The sequence below is a fragment of the Fukomys damarensis genome, unplaced genomic scaffold, assembly GCF_012274545.1.
Source record: "Fukomys damarensis isolate Sample0158 unplaced genomic scaffold, DMR_v1.0_HiC HiC_scaffold_13, whole genome shotgun sequence".
Lineage (NCBI taxonomy): Eukaryota > Metazoa > Chordata > Mammalia > Rodentia > Bathyergidae > Fukomys > Fukomys damarensis.
In genome coordinates this window covers 22,939,415-22,961,774 of record NW_022900925.1, presented here as the reverse complement: position 1 = coordinate 22,961,774, position 22,360 = coordinate 22,939,415, and the positions used below count along the sequence as shown (strand labels likewise).

Sequence of the window (22,360 nt, the reverse complement as noted above, 5' to 3'; positions counted from 1 at the left end):
GGGGGGGGGGTGTTAAACTGGGTTAATGTGTGTTAAGCTCTGAGAACTATGCCTAAGGCTGAGAATGTGGCTCAACAGTAGAAAATTTGCATACCTGTGCCAAGCTACAGATTCACTTCCAACACGGAAAACTGTGGCTAGCTCATAAACATGCAGTGTTGTTATTTTTATTAAATAATTAGGATATAAAAAACAATGGGTTTGTAATAACATGGAGAAATAACTATGCTAAAAGGTTAAATGATAAAAGCATGAGACAAACTTCTATTGGGAACATCACGATAAGCTTAAAAGACTATTATAAGGATCAGTGGCTATCTCTATATAGATTTTATTTATTTATTTATTTTTTGGGGGGTAGAGAAGATTGAATTTAGGACCTTATGCTTGTGGCGGAGCCACTGAGCTAAATCCCCGGCTCTATGTAGATTTTAGATACCACAAATCAGTAGAAAGAAAAAAAAAAAAGTCTTACTATTTCTTTAATTATATGTTAACTTTATATCAAAAAGGAAACTAAAATTTTAAAGACTATATAGAGTCAACCAGGCCAAATCTCTAATACTCATATCAGGGTTAGGGTTATGTCTCATGCAAGGTACGGTATAAGAAAATATTCTAGACCAATAAAGATAGGGCTCATTTTATAAGTACACAAAAACTCTGGCTTTCACTAATATTTCCAAAAGTAAAAATGAATACTACAATCAGTATCCTAGAATATATTTTGACTTTCATACTAGAAACTTATTGAAAACTATACAAATAAGGCATACCATCAAACCAGTCAATGGCTGCCTTAGCTGAAGGAGGATCATCAAATGACACTGTTGCCTCCCCTTTTGGCTTCCCTGTGTCTTTGTCTGTGTAAAGATTTATCATTGGTTTTCCAGTTTTCTTGTTTGTCTGAGAAAAGAAACAAGATGAGGTCAGCATTTCAAGAATATGTGAAAATTATACCATTTAGATAATAAAAGATTTTGAAAAATTCACATATCCATACTACAATATACACCTAATCTAAAAAATAAGGTTATCTATTATTAATATAAAATTGAAATTTTCCATAGGTTTGAACAAAAACTCTCCAAACTAAAGTAAATGAAAAACAAGGTTTAAAAATGTTATAGGGGCTGGAGATACAGCTCCATAGAAGAGCATCTTCTGCCTATGCAGGAGGCCCTGGGTTTGAAACCCAGCACTGGGGGGATGGTAGGGGTAGACAGACGGGGGGATGAGACAGTATACCTGCTTATCTACATATAATTTAAACCCCACAAAAATTAAATGTAGATAATGTTTCATGTAAATATATATACTTTGTAAATCATTTAAAAGTCAGGAAGGATATTCAGAAAGTAGAAGTTTTACTTTATAAAACTAAATTCTTTACATATTTCACATTTAAATATTTTTTTTAAATGTAATTCCCCAAGAAGAAAAATAAAACGAGTAATTCCACATCAAAGCAATGTTAATGGAAAACATGCAGATACCAAGATCCATACAAAGTAATAGTTTACACCACTGATCAACCAAGATGGGTCAGACAATTTGCCTAACTTAAGGATTCACGGTTTCGGGGGACAGAGATAAAAAGCGGCTGCATTAAAATTGGACTTTAAGGAGCCGAGAGTGGTGGCACACACCTATAATTCCAGCACTCGGTAGAGGTTGAGGTGAAGGATTGCTGTAAGTTCAAGGCCAGCCTGTGCTACACAGCAAGTTCAGGGCCAGCCTGAACTAAGAAGGGAGATCTTGCCAGAAACAAAAAACAAAACAAAAAACTCAATAAATAAATAAATAAAAATTGGATTTTAGGAGTGATGTCTGGTGAATTTCCTGTCAATGTGCATTTTCTGTCTACAGCAGATCTGTTTTAGATACGGTTTTGTTTTTATTAAATTTTTATTCCTATTGTAATAAAGGGTTTTATTTTTCCTCTTTAGAGCTAAAAAAAAAAGGACAAAGGCAGGGGATGGTGGCACACATCTGTAACCCCTGCACTCTTGCTGAGGCAGGAACATCCCCACAAGTTTGAGGCCAGCCTGAGCTACACAGTGAATTCAAGGTCAGCTTGAATTACATAGCATGACCCTCTCTCAAAAAAAAAGACAAATGCGATTTGTTTTCAATCAAGTGTTATTATCTACTTAAAACTACTCTAAAAGCTGCTTTCTAGTTAAAAAGATTAATAAAAATAAGATTGAAATAAACAGTGCACACGATACTGAAGTGAATAATTACACAATAACACATTATGTATGGGACAGTATAGACATTAAATACCAAATATAGTTGTTAGTAACAACTTGAATTTCCATATTTATAGATTTCAAAATCTTTAACATTCCAACAGTTTCTTTTGAGTCTCTCAAATTTTGGGGGGATTTATTTAAGACTGTCTCACTAGGTAGCTCAGGCCTTGAATTGACTATATAGCTCAGGGTGGCCTTGAACTTGTAGTGGTCCTTCTGTCTCAGCCTCCCAAGGCTGGGATTACAGGCACTGCAATATCATGCCTGGTGGTTCTCTCAATTTTAAGAGGCAGAAACTATTTTTAGAACTCTAGGATTGAAGTCGAAGCACAGGTAGACTGTAGAAAGATAAAACACAAACAAGGAATAAAATTTCTACACTTTTAGCAAAAAGTCTACAGACTTGCGTAAATGTGAACATTACAGGATCTTAAGAAACAAACCTTACTGGAATACATAAGCATATGATAAAATTATGTATCTTAACTAGAGTATGTTAATAATTAAGAAATTTTCAACATAAGCCACACTTTTTACTCACCTTGATAATTCCTATTTGTTTAAAGAACTCTCCCACTTGATCTGTAGATACACCCTCCCCAAGTCCTTGCACAAAGATTGTGTTGTTATCCGAATTATCAGATTCTGAATCTAAGGGGAAAAAAATTACGGTTAATATTACATTCTTTAGTTCTATTACGTCTTGTTCAGTAATCAAGAATAAAAATTTATTACCTAATATTCAATGTTTCTAAGACCAAAATGAAAGGACTAATTTAAAAAAATTTATGTAAACATGCAGTGTTTACAATAACTGTATGGTAGATTAAGTCTTACAACTAAACTTCAGGTAAAGTACATCAAGTCCATACTCTGAATAAAAATAAGCCTATTAAGGGAGGTCTTTATAAAACCTCACTTTTCAAATTCATATATAGGACTACAGTTCATGAAGAGAGGAAGAATAAATTTAAATTAGCATTCCTTTCTTTGGAGAACTTTTAACTTTTTTTATGACTAATCAGAAGTTATAATAAGACTCTTCAGGACAAAATTCCCCCAAATCTGACACTTTGGATTTCCAAGCAAGCCAAACAAAACTGTTGGTTTCACACTCATTGCAATAAGCCTATGTACATCAGACAGTAGGAGCATCTTGTACACACACCTTACCTTACATGCACACTTTTGGATTAGTACAACAAAGTAAGAAAGATGTACAAAAATTCAGTCCATCAAGGGATAATTCAGAAATTGCCATCCATATAGAATACTTTGGCATCTTAACAAAAACAAAAGTTCTGATTTCAATATATATTAAAAGGTTTTGGCTCAAATAGATTTTTAACTTCTAAATCATAACTTTTAAGTCTCCATGAATAAATCTGTAGTCTTAAATTTCATTTAAAAATAAAAAGCCACATAATATCAGTGACCTCTATCCAGAGTAAGACAATTCTCTCATTATGAAAACTCAGGTTTCCTAGATACCCTAAGCAGACATCAAGGCAATATAGGCTATTCTTTTTTTTTTGGTACTGAGGATTGAACTCAGGTCCTTGCACTTGCGAGGCAGGCAGCGGAACCACTGAGCTAAATCCCCAGCCCCAATATAGTCTATTCTTAAAACACAGCTTTTTGGCCTCTAATTCTCCAATACCAATACTTTCATTAAATCTGATTTGTGATAATTTAAATAATTAAGGCTTATTAGCAGTAAAAATGAAAAGTGTTTTTTCAACGAACAAAGAGTAGACCATGGGGAAACACAAACAGCAATTTCCCCAGCAAACTTTCCCATCAATGCCCCTAAATTTCTTTTTGGCATGTTTAGAAATAAAGCTCTCCACTTCAGGCAGTACTGTCTTCCTCCTGCTCCTGTACTAATCGTTCCAAACATACACTTTCCCCTTTAAAAAGTTGAAAACTAACATCCCTTAACTGCAAAATTATGAACTACCATAAACCTTACCAGCATCTGGTCTGGGTCCATAATCCCTGTGACCTAAGGGAAAAAGTTTAAAAAAGGGTATTTAAGGCAACTCATTTGAAACAATTTTTTAAAAATAATAACAACCAAGGCATGAAAAGTCAATACTTCCAAAATCCCTGAAAGTCAACCATCACAGATTTACAAACTATGTAAATTAAATTTTAATAAAAGTTTTAAGAAATCAAGATGAATGTCAACATTTCCTCCTTAATCTTGTCCAAGACGGCACCCACTACTTTGGCATTATCACTTTTGTTATGTTCTGGTTGTGAAGGCTGATTGGAAAACCCTAATAATTTAAAAACACACACCAGCTACCTTTATTTTAAAAGATACTGTCAAAATCCAGTGAAAGTCTCAGTCATTTGTCACCACAGACTCTTTCATGCAAATACACTGTGTAGAAACCCATTGGACTGTTTGAGATCAGCTCTGGCTTTTTAAAATTTACTTTCATATACATATATGTATATAAATATAATTTTTTTTTAAAGCACACAACACACACCAGCCTCAACAGAGTAAGAAAGGGCTTAGACTGCGTCTGCGGGACATTGGTGGCTTTTAGATTTATATAGCATTTCCACTGAAACATTTTGGGATACTCAGCACTTACCACCAAAATTTTTGAAGCCACCGCGGTCACCACCACTGCAGAGGAAAAATTGAAGAAATGATTTCTTCCTTAAGTCTCTAATGTGCTGAGCCCTGGGCTCAATCTACACTTAACTGTCATAAGTAGAGCACTTAGGAAAACAGTAGCACCACTAAATTTCCAGTTAATTCCATTTTCATAGACCTCAAATGTTTCCATCTAAGTGTTTTCCCAAGGATCTATTTCTACAAGATGCCTTTTCAAGCTTACTAGATAACGTCACATATATTCTTATTTTAAAATCTTCCCTTTCGACCCCCAGGACCAAAAAATAACAAAAACAACTTCCCAACCCCAAGCCAAAAGGACACTATTCAAACTGTGATTTAAAGCTGGCGTCACAGCATGAGGTATGCTAAATTACAAGTATTTTTTTCCAAAGGGGTATTTTTAAAACTTGAGAAAAGGGGGTGGGGGAGACTGTACAAATACAAAGCAAGATTAAGAGTCTGATAGTAGAAGAGGTAAAAACTTCAGTACTAGGTTCTGCTATGATACCAAATTGTGGGTGTATGAGATGAATAAAAAAAGTGACATACAAAATATACACAAAACTGAGCCTGAATGAAAGTAGTATTCACATTTTAAATCATTCCAAAATCTGATAAAACTAGAACTAAAAAAGTGTAACAAGATTATCCTTCTACTTCATATCCACCATATTATACTAGAGACCTCTTCATATCAGTTTCTGAGGTTTGGGATGCCAAATGCTCTGTATACATCAGTAACATACATCAGGCAGAATGTAACACATTCCAATACCACAGCCACTGCCAGGTAAGTCAGTGGTCAGAGTACAACAGCTTTAAGTAAGAAATTTATAAAGCTCTCTCTAATCAAGAAACTCTTAACTCATTCAATAAAAGCTTGTTTCTTGTAACTGAATTACATAATTTTCTCAAGGTTGATCTGCTGACAAAGAAATAAGTTCTCAGATGGTCATATCTGATGTACTCCAGCTAATAATCTTAGAACTATAACCCAAGAAGTTAATTCGATCTACTGATGTCTCTCACCACTTGATAACCTCCACTTCAGTGATTATCTTACTCTTTACAAGGCTTTTCTAAACTATCTGAAGAAAAAACACTGACCAAGAAAACATTCTGGGTCAGGGATTTAACTCAGTGATTACACCGCCTTCCTCACAAGTGCAAGGTCCCAAGTTCAACCTCTGGTACCAAAAACAAAAACAAACAAACAAAAAACCCCTCTACCAAAAAAAAAAAAAAAAATACCAAAGTGGGGCAGAGAAACACACACACACACACACACACACACACACACACACACACACACACTCTTCAGCACTTCGCTGCACTAATAAATATCTAGAAGCTAATACCCACCACTTTGAGCATCTCTTATAATTGCAGAGGCCAAAGGTAATTATTAATCTCATGATGTCTCAATAAACTTAGTATTAAAAATATTTATACAAGTTTTCCTTTTCCTGATATATACATTTTTGGCAGGCTTTGTATATTGTATTACTTTTATATAAAAATGTTATCCTTGCAATCAATTTAGATAGACACATGCATTTTACTTTGCTTTTAATTTTATGATTTAGAACCAAGATACACCAGGTAAAGGTACAAGATTCCAATGATGAATGTATTATATATCTAAAATGTACCAATAAAGGGGAAAAAAGTTTTTATTATGATTTCCAGGAAGCCTTTCTAAGCAGGAAAAGTAGGCTATTTCAAGACTATATATATTCATATATAGTATAGTTTCATATATACATATGCCACTATTTCCATGCAATACTCAAGCCTTCCTACACTTCTAAATGGCATACACAAATACCACAGCTAACTCTTTAAGAAAGGGAAACCAGGTGGAGCAGTGGTGCACGCCTGTAATCCCAGCACTAGGAAGGCTGAGGCAGGATTGCTGTGAGTTCAAGATTAGCCTGGGCTACAAAATGAGTTCAAGGTTAACCTGAACTATAGAACTATTGCAAAGACCCTGTCTCAAAACAAAAACAAAAAAAGCAAGGGAAATCAACAGGGTTCAAGATTAAACTGCTGAGAATCTTATTAAAGACCAATATACTGAAGGTTTCTTTAAAGATGATCCTAAAAACTCTAAAAAGTTATGAGACAAACCAGTGAAAATGTTACGCCTACATTCTTATGTCAGGAGATTAAATGTCCTCAGGATAAAGTAGACTTTTTAAAATAAGAAACTGGAAGTCATTATGTTCACAAAAAAGTGCAGGAAAGAGTAACTCATAACTACTTTGGTATCATCTAAACTGAGTACCAACTTGTTTATCACAGTAGAAGATACGGAATTTCATATTTTAAAAAGCTGGTAGGGGCTGAGAATTTAGCTCAGTGGTGCCCACGCCTGCCTTGAAAATGCAAGGTCCTGAGTTCAATCCCCAGTACAAAAAAAAAAGAAAAAGAAAGAAACTAAAGCTGGTGGGGCACCCTGTAATCCCAGCACTGGGGAGGCCTAGGCAAAAGGATTGCCGCAAATTCAAGGCCAGCCCAGGATACATAGGAAGTTCAAGGCCAGCCTCAACTACATAGCAAGACCCTATTTCAAAGAAATAAAATTAAATACATACATACAAAGCTAGCTAGTTCCCACTGTTTCCACTCTAGCCAATAATAAAACTTCAAAACATTCGGGGGGGGGCACATCTGAAAAAAGTGAATCTATGAGACAACTGAGTATGTTTATGATTTTCTATTCTTCCTTCCATATAAATGAAATTTTAACTTGTCATCCTCACTGAGTATTTCCTCTGAAAATAAGGCAGCTTAAATTTTCAAGGCAGTGACAATAGGAGACTACCATAGTGCAGTGGTGGTAAACCCATGTATGGCATGCATGCTATTTTTCTTTTATGGCAATAGATATTAATGTATGTGTTGTTTTGTCTCAACTAAAACCTCAGTAATCAGGTTTATTTATTTATTTATGGCTGGGGATTTATTAGCCCAGTGGTTCCACCACCTGCCTCAAGCACAAGGTCCCGAGTTAAATCCCTGGTACCAAAAAATAAATAAAAGGTTGACCATCACTGCTATGGTGCATTAGAAATAGAATGAGTCTTTAAACCAAGAGACTTAAAGAACAGTCTTAATTATCACTAATGAATCATGAAATGTTCAGTCAGTAAGATTCTCTTGGGTTTAGTTTCCTCTTCTACACACTAAAAATCTACATTTTTACTATTCAAAGGTAGCAACCACAAGCAAAACAGCAAAAGCACCACCTAGGAGCAATTCAGAAAAGCAGGGTCTGTCTCCACCCAGACTTAATGAATCAGAACCTACATTCTAATAAGTAAATCATAAGTAATTATTAAGTTATTCATATGCACATTAATATCTAAGACACACTCGTTCAAGTGATGTGCAATTTTATATTAAGATATTTCAATAGGGCTGGGGATTCAAGTGAGTGGTTCTGCTGCCTGCCTTGCAAGCACAGGACCTGAGTTCAATCCCCAGTACCAAAAAAGAAAAGAAAAAGATATTTCAATCATTTCTTTCTCCTTAATAGGAAATTCTACATTAGTTATACCCACATTAGAAAACTTATTAAATATAGTAAATAAAATACTCACTATTACATAACAAAAGATATGCCTGCTAAGTCTTGCTTTCAAACCTGCAAATTCCAAGTCCCCTACCACATACTGAGGACTTGCTAAGCACATTAAGACACAAAGGTACTTCATCACGTGAGTCAAGATGTTGCCAATAACAAATTCATTTTCAGTCCCAGAAAAAGCAGCAGACATACACACATCAAGAATTACTGAATAAAGACATTTTATAATGAAGCAGTAATGATATTTAATATATATACAATATTATATATATAAATATTTTATATATAATGTAGGATAGTCAACTTTATTGGCTGAGTACCTCCTGCATAAAAACTGCTGCACACTTTTTGATTCATGGAGATGGCTCCCCCTAAGTTCAAAACCACAATGAGCATCCTACCCTAAGGTAGACTCTGCGGGTACCTTCATTATTATATGACCTATCCAGAGAAGATAATCAGATTCAACCTCAACTGCCTGTCAAGAAAGAAAAAATACACTAACAAAAAGACACTGTTGCCAATCTTTAAACAAACAAACAAAATCTAGCTTAACATGGTGACACACACCTGTAATGCCAGCACTAGTGAGGCTGAGACTGAAGGCTCACCACGAATTCAAGGCCAACCTGGCCTACATAGTTCAAGGGCAGCCTGAACTACAAATCGAGACCCTGTCTCAAAAACAAACAAACAACCCCAAAATCAGTCAACCAATCAATCAATATAAATGTCTCTATGCAAGGACTAAAACTGCCAAGAAGTAAAAGAACAATGTAGGAATCTTTTATTACTAGAAAAATTTAAAATAGCAACAAAAGGGACATAACTAAAAACTGAAAGAGTAATTTAAAAACTGATGCCCTGCTTGAGTTTTTATACTGCTAAGTACAGAATACACTATACACTATTTTGGAGTCTGAGGAAAAGATCAACATTAACTTCAAATATAAATGACTCACTGAATTTAAAAATCATTCTCAATAGTAGCTATGCTTACACTTCACTTCCTTCCATGTTGGATGTTAATGGTAAAAAGGCTTTCTGGATTCAGCATTTGTCAACATTTTAGAAGACCAAGCCCTGTCGAATACAGTAAATACAAGTAGCTACTCAGTACTTGGGTATGTAGCTAGTAGTATGAGATGTGCTCTAAATGCAAATATAAGATGGATTTCTAAGTTCTAGTATTAAAAAAGGAATTTTTTTTTTCATTTAAAAAAGTATTTTTGAGGGGCTGGGGATTTAGCTCAGCGGTTCGGTGGCCTGCCTTGCAAGTGCAAGGACCCAAGTTCAATCCCCGGTACCAAAAAAAAAAAAAGTATTTTTGATGATATATTGAACAGGCTAGACAAGCACTACATCCCCAGCCCTTAGATGTCTTGCTCACCCAGTTCCATTTGAGGGTGGCCTCAAATGTACAATTTTCCTGCCTCTGCCTTCCAAACCTTCAGCCTGGGATTACAGGTATGCAACATCACATCTGGCTTTCATTAAGAATTTTTACAATAGGGCCAGGGATTAAGCTGAGTGGTTCCAGTGCCTGCCTTGCAAACGCAAGGATCCAAGTTTGATCTCCGATACCAAACAAAAACAAACAAAAAGAATTTTTACAATAACTACATGAAATTCTATTTTAGATGTTTAATTTACCCATTTGTTTTTCTCCTTTAAAAAGAATTTTTTTTCGTGCTGAGGACCAAACCCAGAGCCTCACGCTTGCTAAACAAATGTTCTACCACTGAACTAAATCCCCAGCCCCATTTGGGTTTTTCTGTGTTTGTGTGTGTGTGTACAGTATCGAGAACTGAGCCCAGGGCCTAAATGATAGGCAAAATCTCTACCACTGAGTTATATATGCCCAGTTCTCCTTTTTCTTAAGTGTGGCTACTAGAAAACTTTAAATCACATGCACACCTCATGTTTGTCACTCACATTGTATCTTTCTTGGCCAGTGCCTTCCTAGACTGTCACCAAGATATATACCTTTTTTGGTTTGTTGTTTTTTTGAGACAGGGTCTCAAGTTCAAGCTGGTCATGAACTCACTGTGTCGTCCCTACTAGCCTTGAACTCGCAGCAATCCCCCAGTCAGCCTCCCAAGTGCTGGGATTATAGGAATGCACCATTATGTCTGACACATATACATTTTTTTAATATCAACTGAATTTATTAAAGTTACTAAGTTCCAAGGCTGTGACAGTGTACTGTTAACTACAGAAATGTGGGAACTAATTAATCATTTTTAAGAAAAAGACACTTCACTATAAAAGCCTTGATGACCTAAGTTAACACTTATCTAAGAAGTTCTGGCAATTTTGCAAAGCAGTAATCACAATGTTACAATTAAAAAGACATGGACAGAATTTATGGTCTTAACTTCTAGTCCACTAAGAGGTCAATGTCAATTATGGACAATAATAAGAAATTTAATCTTCTTTGCTACAACAGCTTTTTCAAAGAAACAGAATAGGAGCCAGACATGGTGGCACAAGCCTGCAATTCTAGCACTCAGGAGGCTGAGGCGGGAGGATTGCATGAGTTCAAGGCCACCTTGAGCTACATACTGAGCTCAACACCAGCCTAATCCATACAGCGAGACTTTGTCTTAAAAAATAATTTTTTTTTTAAATCAAAGCAATAGATTATGCTTCCTATATTGCCTAAAAGTTTCATCATTCTCTCCTCCATATTTGGAAAGCTGAAGGCTTCCTTTTGTTCTAAATTCTTCCACCAACCAAGCAGTTATAGAATTTAAGTCTCAGAATGTCTTATTCTTTACCACATATCTGACCATCATCCATTAACTAGATTACTATTTCTTTAAATATAAATTCAACTAATGCCAGCTACTCTTCAAAGGAGCACCCAAAAGATAACATTTTCAATGCTATTAAGATGATTAACACCACAAATGGCAACGCTTATGACAATTAATGAAAAATGCTTGGTTATTTTTAGTGTTTAAATGCAAAACCAAATGTAAAAAAACAATCTTTTAACTTGGTATTTATACTCAATTCAAAATGCTTTACCCCAATAAACTGAAAAGCACGTCTTAAAATGTCATGACACATGAAAAGTATATAAACTTCCAATTTTAGACCAGTATCCATAAATGAAGTTTCAGCGAAACACAACAATGTTTAATGATTTACATATTATTTATGGTCACTCAGGCGCTCAGAGCTAAAGACTTGCAACAAAAATCACGTGGCCTGAATACCTAAAATACTTACTGGCCTTTCACATCAAGTTTGCCAACTTGATATAGAGAATAATCATATTTCCTCTCTTTCTTTTTTTGGTACCGGGGATTGAACTTGGATCCTTGCACTTGCAAGGCAGGCCACCGAACCGCTAAGCTAAATCCCTGGCCCCGATCTTTCCTTTCTAAAACAGGCCTTTTGTGAACATCTCATTTACTGAGGCATGGGGAAGAGAAGCAAGACTGCAGAGTCCCTACCCCAGTTTTACTACCACTTAAACCAGATCAGTATAATTTGACCAAACAGATACCGAACTTCTGCCCAAGATTTTGTATGAAGGGCTTCTAAAGGTAAATAAAAGATTTGAAAAATTGAAAAAACTTGTTTCATCATGGGTATATAGGCCACAAATTATACTAAAATACATTGCTAAGGTTATAATGCTTAAAAATTGGACCCCTACTTTGCTAAGGTACTCACTCCTTATCAGAAACATCATTCAAAGTCTTCTCAAATCTCTAGCTGTAAGATTTTACAAGTCCTCATACATAAAAATTGTTATTTATAAAGACTTCTACCTATTCCCTACCTTCTTCCTCCTAAAAACTCCACCACTCTCAGTCACACTATCACAGTTTAACAGATACTCTACTGGGTTAACTTCTTTATGAAATTGAACTTATAATGTACTATAAAATGTACAGCATTCCATGGCCACCATTTAAAACACATCAAATGGAAAATTAAATATATCTGTTGGTTATCTTGTTTTGGAACCCTGTTTTAGGTGGAAGGGAGGCTGATAAGTAGAAAGTACCACGTTACTTTATGTCATTCATTTATATTTGTACTGAGAGCAGACTGCTCTCTTTGATAAGGGGCATATGATGAATTTGTTTTACATTGGTCAACTACCAATCAAGATGCAATGTATAGTGAAAAATAAAGAAACACAAGTCAATGAAAAAATAAGTCTATATATACTGGTTTTGTTTCTCTTATCTCAGGGGACAATCAATCCCTAAGGATCTTAAGAGTAAAATGGTACTGATATATTACTAAGTATAAGTAACAGGCAACTGACAATTTCAATTTCCAAGAAAATAAGCTATCTTTAAGCATGTGTATTTTACAAACAAATTTACAATCAACAAATCTCACTTGAGAACAGGTGGCAACCACTTTTTCATTCTTGTTTTTAGGACTAAAGTGATAACTTTACAGATATATTTAAAAACAATTTTAAAAACAGCTTCTGAAACATGCCTATAAGGAGGGGGTAAAAACACCACAAACTAACAATACTAGCAATGGAGAAAAGAAATTTAAAAATCATTCTTTTATCACAGCTTACTCTAGATAAAATACAGAATAGCATGCAACATTACACTGATTTTTTTTTTTTACATTAAATCTTTCTCTTATTTGCCAATCCCACCTTTCTACTCTGCTATACCTAATATATGTTTTTAAAAAATAGCCCTGGGCCAGGGATTTAGCTCAGTGGTTCCACCTCCTGCCTCACAAGTACAAGGTCCTGAGTTTAATCCCTGGTACCAACAAAAAACAAAACAAAACAACAAAACAAAACACCCTAATCTTTCTCCGCTCAAAGAAATTGAAGATTAATGAATAGACTCTCCGGCTTCCAATTTCGAATTAACCTACTTTTTTTTTTTTTTTTTTTTTTTAAACAAAACACTGTTTTCCCAGAGTCATCTTTTAAAGGACTCTAGCTTCTAGGTCTGGCAGGAAAAACCTAGTCAAGTGGTTTAACCACAACTATAGTACAGTACTTTTTTTTTAAAACTGTTATATACCATGTAAAATAAATGCTAATATAGCCAATTCTAATTCATGAGATGTTGGATTGAAAATAAGTTTTTAATTTCCATCCTCCTTTCTATAATTCCTAAAGATCTCTTATGTAAATGCCAGAATTAAGCAAAACACCACCAAAAAAAGAGCAAAAAAAAAGAGAGAAAAAATGAAGGTATCTATATCTAAATACTTACCTTGATCCTGTCATAGGACCTCTTCCATCCTTGTCATATCCCCCACGCCCTCTACCTCCTCCCTGTGACCCGCCATATCCTCTATTATCTTCTCCATACCTACTCACATCACGACGGTCATCTATAAAAGGAAAATATATATACCTAAGTGAATACTGTCATTTCTGAAAAGTGATTCACATAATATAACCTTCAAGGGTTCTTTAGGTCATATGTTTTTCCTTTGGGAAAAGGTACATATGCATAGAACTCAAATGCAAGTCATTATAAAGCCATCAGGAATTAAATATGTTTGAGAACTATATGTGTCGAATTCCATACTTCTAGAAAATGAGATGACAAAACGGTAATGTGGAATGAGTTAAAATATAACCTAATAACTTACACATAAAAAAGCACACTCCAAGTCTTGAAAGTTACTACTTTCTTTGCTTCAAAAACATTTAAATTGAGCCCGAGAATTTAGTGCAGCAGCACCATGCCTGCCTTGCAAGTGCAACGTCCTGAGTTCAATCCCTGATACCCAAAAAAAAAAAATTTAAACTAAACTAAGCATAGACAAAATATAATTGGGAGCCAGGCAAGGTGTGTATGCCTGTAATTCCAGCACACTGGGGGACTGAGCCAGGAGGATTCCAAGTTCAAACCAAGGATGAGCAACTCAGTAACTGAGGAAGACTGACAACATAAAGTTTTTCAAAGGGCTGGGATACACTTCACTCAGTATGAAGGATCTAGGTTCAGCCAGTACTATGAAAAAGCATAACTGGATTACCAAACAGAGAGGCTACCAAACAAATGGGCTTCCACATTCATTCATTCTCAATTATTGAAAAAGATGTATGTTGCTCAATGGTGGTGGAGTATGTAGCTACCATGTACCATGTGCAAGGCCCTGCGCCCCAGGAGTAAGGGAAAAAATCTGCAAACATTTACTGAACACTTACTATGAAGCAAGGTGTAACTACACACAAAACAGGTAACTTAGGACCTTTGCCCTTAATCGTTCACTTTCACAAAGTTCACAGAAGCCAAAGTACCAGTGGTGTATTCAGGGTAGTTATGGGACAAGAGAAAAATTAATGATTGGTCCTTCTTAGGTAAAGTTAGGGAAGGCAAATACTGAATAGAATAATTTCCCCAATTTAAGTACAACCCTTGTCACCAAAAGAAATGGCAACGACAGTAATGTCACACGATCAGAGTTCACTGAGACAACAAAGAAAACTCATGTAATCAGTCATCAAAAAAGTCATGCATCCACTGGGAGTGTCCAAGGAGGTAAAAAAGAAAAATCTGGGCCAGGGATTTAGCTCAGCGGTTCGGTGGCCTGCCTTGCAAGCGGAAGGACCCAAGTGCAATACCCAGTACCAAAAACAAAAAAAAGAAAAAGAAAAAGAAAAATCTGGTAACAGCTTTTATGGCCCCAAGAAAAGAAATGTATATACAAGTTCACCCAAATTTTTACAAATATGAAATCCTGTGGGTCTTTTAATCTAAACACAATATAAAAACAATTCTGTGAAGAAAAGAACACAAGTCACTGTATCTTACCTTGTGTATGGTGACTGTAGTTTTCCCTTTGTGAATGATAGGACTGGTTTTGATTATAGGAATCATGCTGCTGATTATAATTTGATTGCTCATCATACGAGCTTTGATGTTGATCATAGCCTGACTGCTGGTGATATGAATCTTGCTGACTATAGTTTGACTGGTCATATGAAGGTGCTCTTCCACTTTGGCTAAAAAGAAATAAAAAATTTGACAGGCTTTATAGGAAATTTGACTATGTTTAACAAGTTGACTGAGACTAGCATAAAAGATGTTGTAATTCATCTCTATCTAATAGCACTTCTCATGGTAATTATTTGGCTTTTTTATGTACAGTCTCCTTATCATGAACGAAATAAATACCCTTCAAATGACAATTCATCATTACTGAAGTGGAGTCAAAAGAGTTGCCACGTTATGCAAAAAACCACATCTACATCTGAAAACTGTAATAAAACAAGACATAACTATGATTTTTATTATCTCCTTTAGTTAAAAAAAAAAAAGTACAAAACACTTCAAAGAACAGTGTTGATTCTTTAACATGACATATGTGTCCGTTCCCCCCACCAGTATTAGGAATTAAACTCAGGATCTGGCACTTGGCCAGACAGGCGAGGTGCCACTGAGCTACATCCCAGGCCTATGTGATCAGTTTTTTATACTAAGAGGCCTTGCAACATCATTTTAACAATGTCATCCTTTGCAGTAATTTTACAATTATTCTCTTAGAATTGAGAACCTATAGTACATTCTCCTAAATCTTCAAAAGTAAATTACAGAAAACTAATACACGATTTATATTTTAAGTGTCTATCAAATAGTTAAGAAAGCTTTCTTATTTTTGTCAATTCAAAAGGAAAATTCTAGCTAGGCACAGTGGTAACTCCCTATAGTTCCAGTTATTCAGAAAGCTGAGAGAGGAAGATCACTTGAGCTTGGAGGTTCAAGGCAGCTGGGGCAACACAGTAAGACCTTGCCTCAGAAAAGGAAAATTCCAAGTATGTTTGGAGCAATATGTATTGATTATCTGCTCTCAGGGTGGGAAGGTAAAAGGCAACATTTAACTGACTTCAACTGAGTTCCAATAGGTTTACTTGGGGAAAAAAAAAGCAAAAAAGTTCTCATTATCAAGCATGGTGGCACACCTGCAATAATCTCAGCTGCTCAGAAGACTGCGATAGGAGGATAACAAGTTCGAGGCCAGCCTTAGCAACTTAGCAAAAACCTGCTCCAAAGTAAAATTTTAAAAAGGACTGAGGATGTGTCTCAGCAGCAGAGAAGTTGCCTAGGATGTGGAGGCTATAATCAATCCTCAGCACCACCAAAAAAATAACTAAATATAGTAAATCAATAGGTCTTGAAGAATTATTCTTCCCGGTACAGCATGACTTATGGATATTATTCTCTATGTTTGTACTCTAATTTCTATTTTTCAAAGCATTCCCTTATCTAAGTCTGATCCTTTCCCCAAAAGTTTTTAATTTCATTTAGAGTAATTTGTTTCACTGCATACAGAAAGCGCTAGAGACCTCAATTTCTGCCATATTTTTTAAGTATATTAACAATCTCAGTGTTATCTAAGGGCCTCAAAATGTATACTAAAAAGATGCTATGAATAATAAATACAGGCTCTTTAAAGTAGAAATTTCGAAAAGCTTTATAAAACCTATTACACTTCACTGACAAATTTTACTTATCTATATTATCAAACAAAACATATTCAAAGGCAGTGACAATGAACCTTTTAGAGTTGAGTGCCCAAACTGCAACATAAAACGAGAAAGGGCCAGGGATTTAGCTCGGTGGTGCCATGCCTGAGTTCAATCCCCAGTGTGTGTGTGGAGGGATGTCACTTACAGTATTTATCACAAAGTGCCAAAAATGCAATTGATCCTGAATACAGTAAGTCTCGGACTTACTAACATTTGAGTTGCAAACTTTCAGATATGAACAGACCTTGCATTTGGATTTTTATGCTTTACACTGTATATTCCATGTCAAAAGTGACAACAATTGAGACTCATTTTGTCAGACTTAAGAACAAGTCCAACTTATTTTTTTAATTTATTTTTGGGGGGGCGGTACCGGAGATCAAACTCAGGACCTTACACCTGCGAGGCAGGCGGCACAACCACTGAGCTAAATTCCCAGTCTGAGTCCAACTTATAAATGTTCTGCAGAACAAAACTCGTTCCTAAGTCAGAGACTTACTGTACTAAGGTTTTACTTCAGAAAAAAACAGCTCATACATTTATCTTTTGTCTTAAAAAAAAAAAAAACATGCATTCCATAGGTTCACCACCACTATTCTAGAATATCTCACACATGCAAGTTTTAGCCATTTTTCTAATTAATATGAAAAGGTATACAACTGAATAGCTCAAAAATAAAATAGAGGCTGGGGATAAAGCTCAGTGGTAGACTGCTTGTCTATCATATGTGAGACCCTGGGTTCAATTCCAGCACCTAAAAAAACAAAATGGAAATTACAAGGTAGTCACTGAAAACTGTAAAGCTAGGATTCCGGGGATGAAATCTACTTATTTACACTGCCCAAAACAATCTCAGTGCTCTTATTGCTTCCTTACCTTCCTGGTGATTCTGTGTGTTGTTGTCCCTGGTTATTATACGACTGTTGGCCATACGAGCTCTGCTTTTGATTCTCATAACTACCATAAGACTGTGTATAACCTAAAGATAGGTACACCAGTTAGTGAAGTTTCTGATTTCAGAACCTCTAAAATAGCAAATTTAACAAGCTAGTACAACCTGATTGGCTCTGTCCATAACTGGAGTAATTGCCATAGTTCTGCCCATATGAAGAATCAGTTGTTTGTCCATAGCCAGAATAGCTCTGAAATATAGATATTCAAGTTTCACCACCTACTTAAAATAAAAATAACATTATGAAGAAGACAATTTACTTTTCAACCTACTTGTGGAGTTTGTGCATATCCTTGGTTGCCTTGATTTCCATAGGAAGAATAACTGTAAAACACAAATGAGTAATATTTCAAAGAAATGTGCTTAAAGAAATTTAAAAGCTACGCTGGGGATTTAGCTCAGTGGTTCTGCTGTCTGCCTCGCGAGTGCAAGGACCCGCGTTCAATCCCTGGTACCAAACCAAACCAAACCAAAAAAAAAAAAAAGAAAAGCTTAAAGGAAGAACCCTATCCTCATTTTCAACTTTCAACTCAGATAGTCTTCTTTTCTGAGACCTGTCAATCTACCTGTTTCTTAAGACCTAAACTGAAATGTAATGATCAAAGACTATTAGACACGTCAACAAAGTCACTCAGTCACTCCCAGACCTCTTGAATATTGAACAAGTACCAAAGTTTTGCTTTAACAAACTCCCATAAATAAAACTTCATCAGAGCTGGAAAATCTCAAGGGAATTATGCTTTGGGATAAATAATAAAATAATAAGAGGTAAGCACTGATAAGCTTAATTCTATCAGGCTATTTTAACCTATAGAAATCTGAATTTTTCTAGTATTTACATCATGCACAGCTAAACAAGTTTTCTTCCTGAAAACTACATGGCAAGACCCATTTAAAAAAATAAAAATTTTTTTTGAGACAGGGTCTTACTACATAGTTTAGGTGGCCCGTGAACTCACTGGTCAGGCTAGCTTTAAACTCAAGGCAATCCACCTGCCTCAGCATCCCAAGTGTGCCACCACACTCAGCTCATAATAAATATATTACAAGCAGAAATATAACTTATTACTTCAGTTCAGCTGCACTCTGACAAATTAATTTCTTCCTACAATTTGCCTAAGTTTTTAAATTCACAGAAAAAGCAATATGGCATTAAAAGTCCAGTTTAAATTCCTCAGTAATTAGAAGTATGCATACCTTCAGTGTACTGTCACAAAATTAAATTACAATATATTGTATTTTCAGTATCCTAGCAAAGCCTGGCAAGAATTCAATAAATTTTCACTAAATGAATAAATAGACCTTCCTATATCTAAATTCTCTTTAATATTATAGCATGTAAGCTCCAGGAAGTCAGAAACTAACTTTGTGTTTTTTAGTTTTATTTTGTAGTATTAGAGATTGAAAGCCGAGCCTCATACATGCTAGGCAAGAACTCTACTACTGAGCCACATCCCCGCCCTAGAAACAAATTTTTTCAATACATATGTGACCTTCAAATATCCTAATAAAAACAAAACATTTGTTCCTAAACTTTTAAAAATACATAAACAACCTTGCCAGATGCCTACTGGGAGGTTAACTATCTTTTTGTTTTTTAACCCTATTTGAAAATAAAGAAAGTCAAATTAGTTTTGTTTTCAAGAAGCTTAAACTTTGATGACTAAACCATTCTGAAATCTCACACTGGGTAAATCATTTATTGGAAAAGTAGAAAAGTTGTCCTGATAAGCAAGGAAAGCCTATTACGTGTACACATTCACATAAAAATAAAGTTTTTGTTATGAACTTAAGGGCTCTGAAAAATCTGCTCAAAAAACATAGTAGCATATTATATACCATCAAAAACATGCTTTTTCTAAGTATTTACTGTATCCCCTTAATAATGATCTCTTAATTTCCTAAGAAAACATAATCTTTACAATACGTAAGAGATTCTTTTACTCTAAGAAGCATCTAAACGTACAGATGCAAAAAGAAATGTTTCACAGCATCTATTTATTGCACAGGCCCATTCTCTTCCTGTGACACGCTAAAATGTAATTAAAACATCCAAATACCAAAACTCAAGAGAGAGGCCTGACTACATTCATCTTTTCTTTTAGCCTTTTATTATTTTCAAAAATGTATGTATACTTTACCTTTGCTGCTCACCCCCAGACTGACCGTAACTTCCAGAATCTAAAATACATAAAAAGAATTTTAAATCTTATTTAAAATTGTGCTTTCTCCAAGGCTGACTTTAGCTCAGATAGATGAAATGTACCAAGAAAATGTCAAAAATTAATCATGGAAAGAAAAACTGAAAGTTAAACATTGTGCAAGGAGAAATCTGTATCAATAGCATTTGCTTTTACACAGTAATACATCTTTGAAAATCATTGCTCTATAAATGTATGCTAAAGGTCACATAAACCAGATAAACATGTGAAACAGTGAAAAATCCATCCTTAAAAAAAAAAAAAATGGTAGGCAAGCACAATGGCACATGCCTATAATCCTAGTTCTCTAGAAGACTGAGGCAGAAGGATCACAAATTAAAGCCCAGCCAGGACTCCAGCAAGATCCTGTCTCAAAATAAAAAAATAAAGAAGGATATGGATGTAGCTCAATACAAAGGCCCTGTGTTCAATCCTCAGTACTGCAAAGACAAAAACAAAAAACAACAAAACAACACTTCTCTTTAATTCCAGCTACTTGGGAGGCTGAAAAAAACAGCAACATCACAAACTCCAGGCCAGCCTTGGGAATTTAGCTAGACCCTGGCTCAAAATGAAACAAAAAGAAACAGCTTGCAATGTAACTCACTGGTAGAGCACCACTGAGGTCAACCCACAGTACCACAAATCAATTTTTTAAATAAAAACAAACTCAAAAGCTCAAGATACACCATGCGTGGCACACATAGACCTTTATATCCAAAAAGACACCTGTTAAAACTGATGAGGTCCAAAAGGGGGAAAGATATGTACTGTGACAAGATTAAATCCCCAAGGTATTTATTTACATAGTCTTATCAACCCAATATAAACCAACTTCTCTGTATCAAACTGCTATGGTGTCAGCACTAATACAAGAGTTTCCAAAGACTTGTTAAAAGGTGCTAGGTTAGTTAGTTCTGATTTTACCAAGCTTTCAGGTATTCAACCAATTAGTATATATCAATTCATTGGTGAATCAACTCACTAGTAACTGCTTCTAGCCTCCATTTTAGCCAAAAACAAAAACAAAAAAAAAAAAACTACCAATGAAGGCATGAATGAACATGTCAAAAAGTTAAAAATATCAACTACAAGGTTTTTTTCAGTATTTCAAAGTGTGAGTCATATCAAAAATTGCTGAAGAGGCCTTATCTTCCTTCAGGGTTCTACTTGAATGACCTAAGACATTTGTAATGAACAAGATCAATTTTATATGAAATAATGTACTCCTACAACTTCAAAATGGCTGTCTCACACTGCTGATCATTAGCCCAACCACATCCAATTTTAAACACTTATTGCTGTACAGTTCTGAAACCTACCCAAAATCAAATGAAATTAGTAATTTTTCAATTTATATAAAGCTACCATATGGCAAAATTATCACTGGCTGCAGAAGGAGGTGATATGAAATTTGCCACTTTTCTGCAAAAAATAACTCCAATCTGACTGAAAAAGATGGGGTGGAGTGCCAGGGCTTGAATCCAAGGGCCTTCCACGTGCTGAACAAGCTAAATGAAATCTAGACACAAATTGTTTCTATTGATGCGAAGGGCATAAGCCTACCAGAACTGAGAAAAAAAAAATTTACCTCATTGCTATGTTCATAACAAATAAAATGACTAGAGCTGGCTAACAAAGAAAAACTGGAAAAGGACAGAGAATCCAAATGGACCATAAAAAGAATAAAAGAGAATAGATGCATTTATGAAATGACAAAGAAAATTAACTTCATAAAGGGTTCTGAGGGAAAAGAAGCATGAATAAAACTTAAAAACATTTGGGAATGCATGAAGCTTCAGGTTAAACTATACCCCAAGACAAAGACACAGATTCTCCCAGTGACAGAGTAGTCTAATATCCTAGTGTATTTTCTTTTGGTTCAGGCAAAATTACAGAATAAAGCACCTAGATCATATAATCTCACCTCAAATCTACTAAGTATTAAGATCTTTGATCCAGTTCAGTCAGAAAATCTGACAACTAGCTAACTTTAAAACTCTAAGATAAATTAAGAGACACTGACCAGTAAATTGACAATACTTGACAATACCTCAGTGATAAGGTACAGATGTTTGATATTCAGCAAAGAAAATCAGTTTGTTATTTCATTCACTAAGATTACTTGAGGGCCGGAAATTTAGCTCAGTGGTTCTTTCTACCACCTGCCTTGCAAGTGCAAGGACCAGAGTTCGATCCTCAGTACGGGGGGGGGGGGGGGGGGGTTT

General features: G+C 35.3%; 1 protein-coding gene across 3 annotated transcripts in view; it reads right to left on the bottom strand.

Moving 5' to 3' along the window:
* The window catches only part of Taf15 (TATA-box binding protein associated factor 15), a 33,387-nt gene that overhangs the window by 5,495 nt on the left and 5,532 nt on the right, over window positions 1–22,360 (bottom strand). For 2 of the 3 annotated variants that reach the window (XM_010621752.3, XM_010621751.2), the window contains exons 2-11: window positions 20,073–20,112; window positions 18,204–18,255; window positions 18,037–18,121; window positions 17,856–17,958; window positions 15,265–15,455; window positions 13,711–13,831; window positions 4,868–4,902; window positions 4,231–4,263; window positions 2,800–2,909; window positions 777–906 (exon numbers count right to left, since the gene is read on the bottom strand). In XM_010621752.3, coding sequence (XP_010620054.1) covers window positions 777–906; window positions 2,800–2,909; window positions 4,231–4,263; window positions 4,868–4,902; window positions 13,711–13,831; window positions 15,265–15,455; window positions 17,856–17,958; window positions 18,037–18,121; window positions 18,204–18,255; window positions 20,073–20,112 — 900 coding nt within the window. The remainder of the gene's footprint in view (window positions 1–776; window positions 907–2,799; window positions 2,910–4,230; window positions 4,264–4,867; window positions 4,903–13,710; window positions 13,832–15,264; window positions 15,456–17,855; window positions 17,959–18,036; window positions 18,122–18,203; window positions 18,256–20,072; window positions 20,113–22,360) is intronic. The other variant, XM_010621754.2, reaches the window with a different exon arrangement.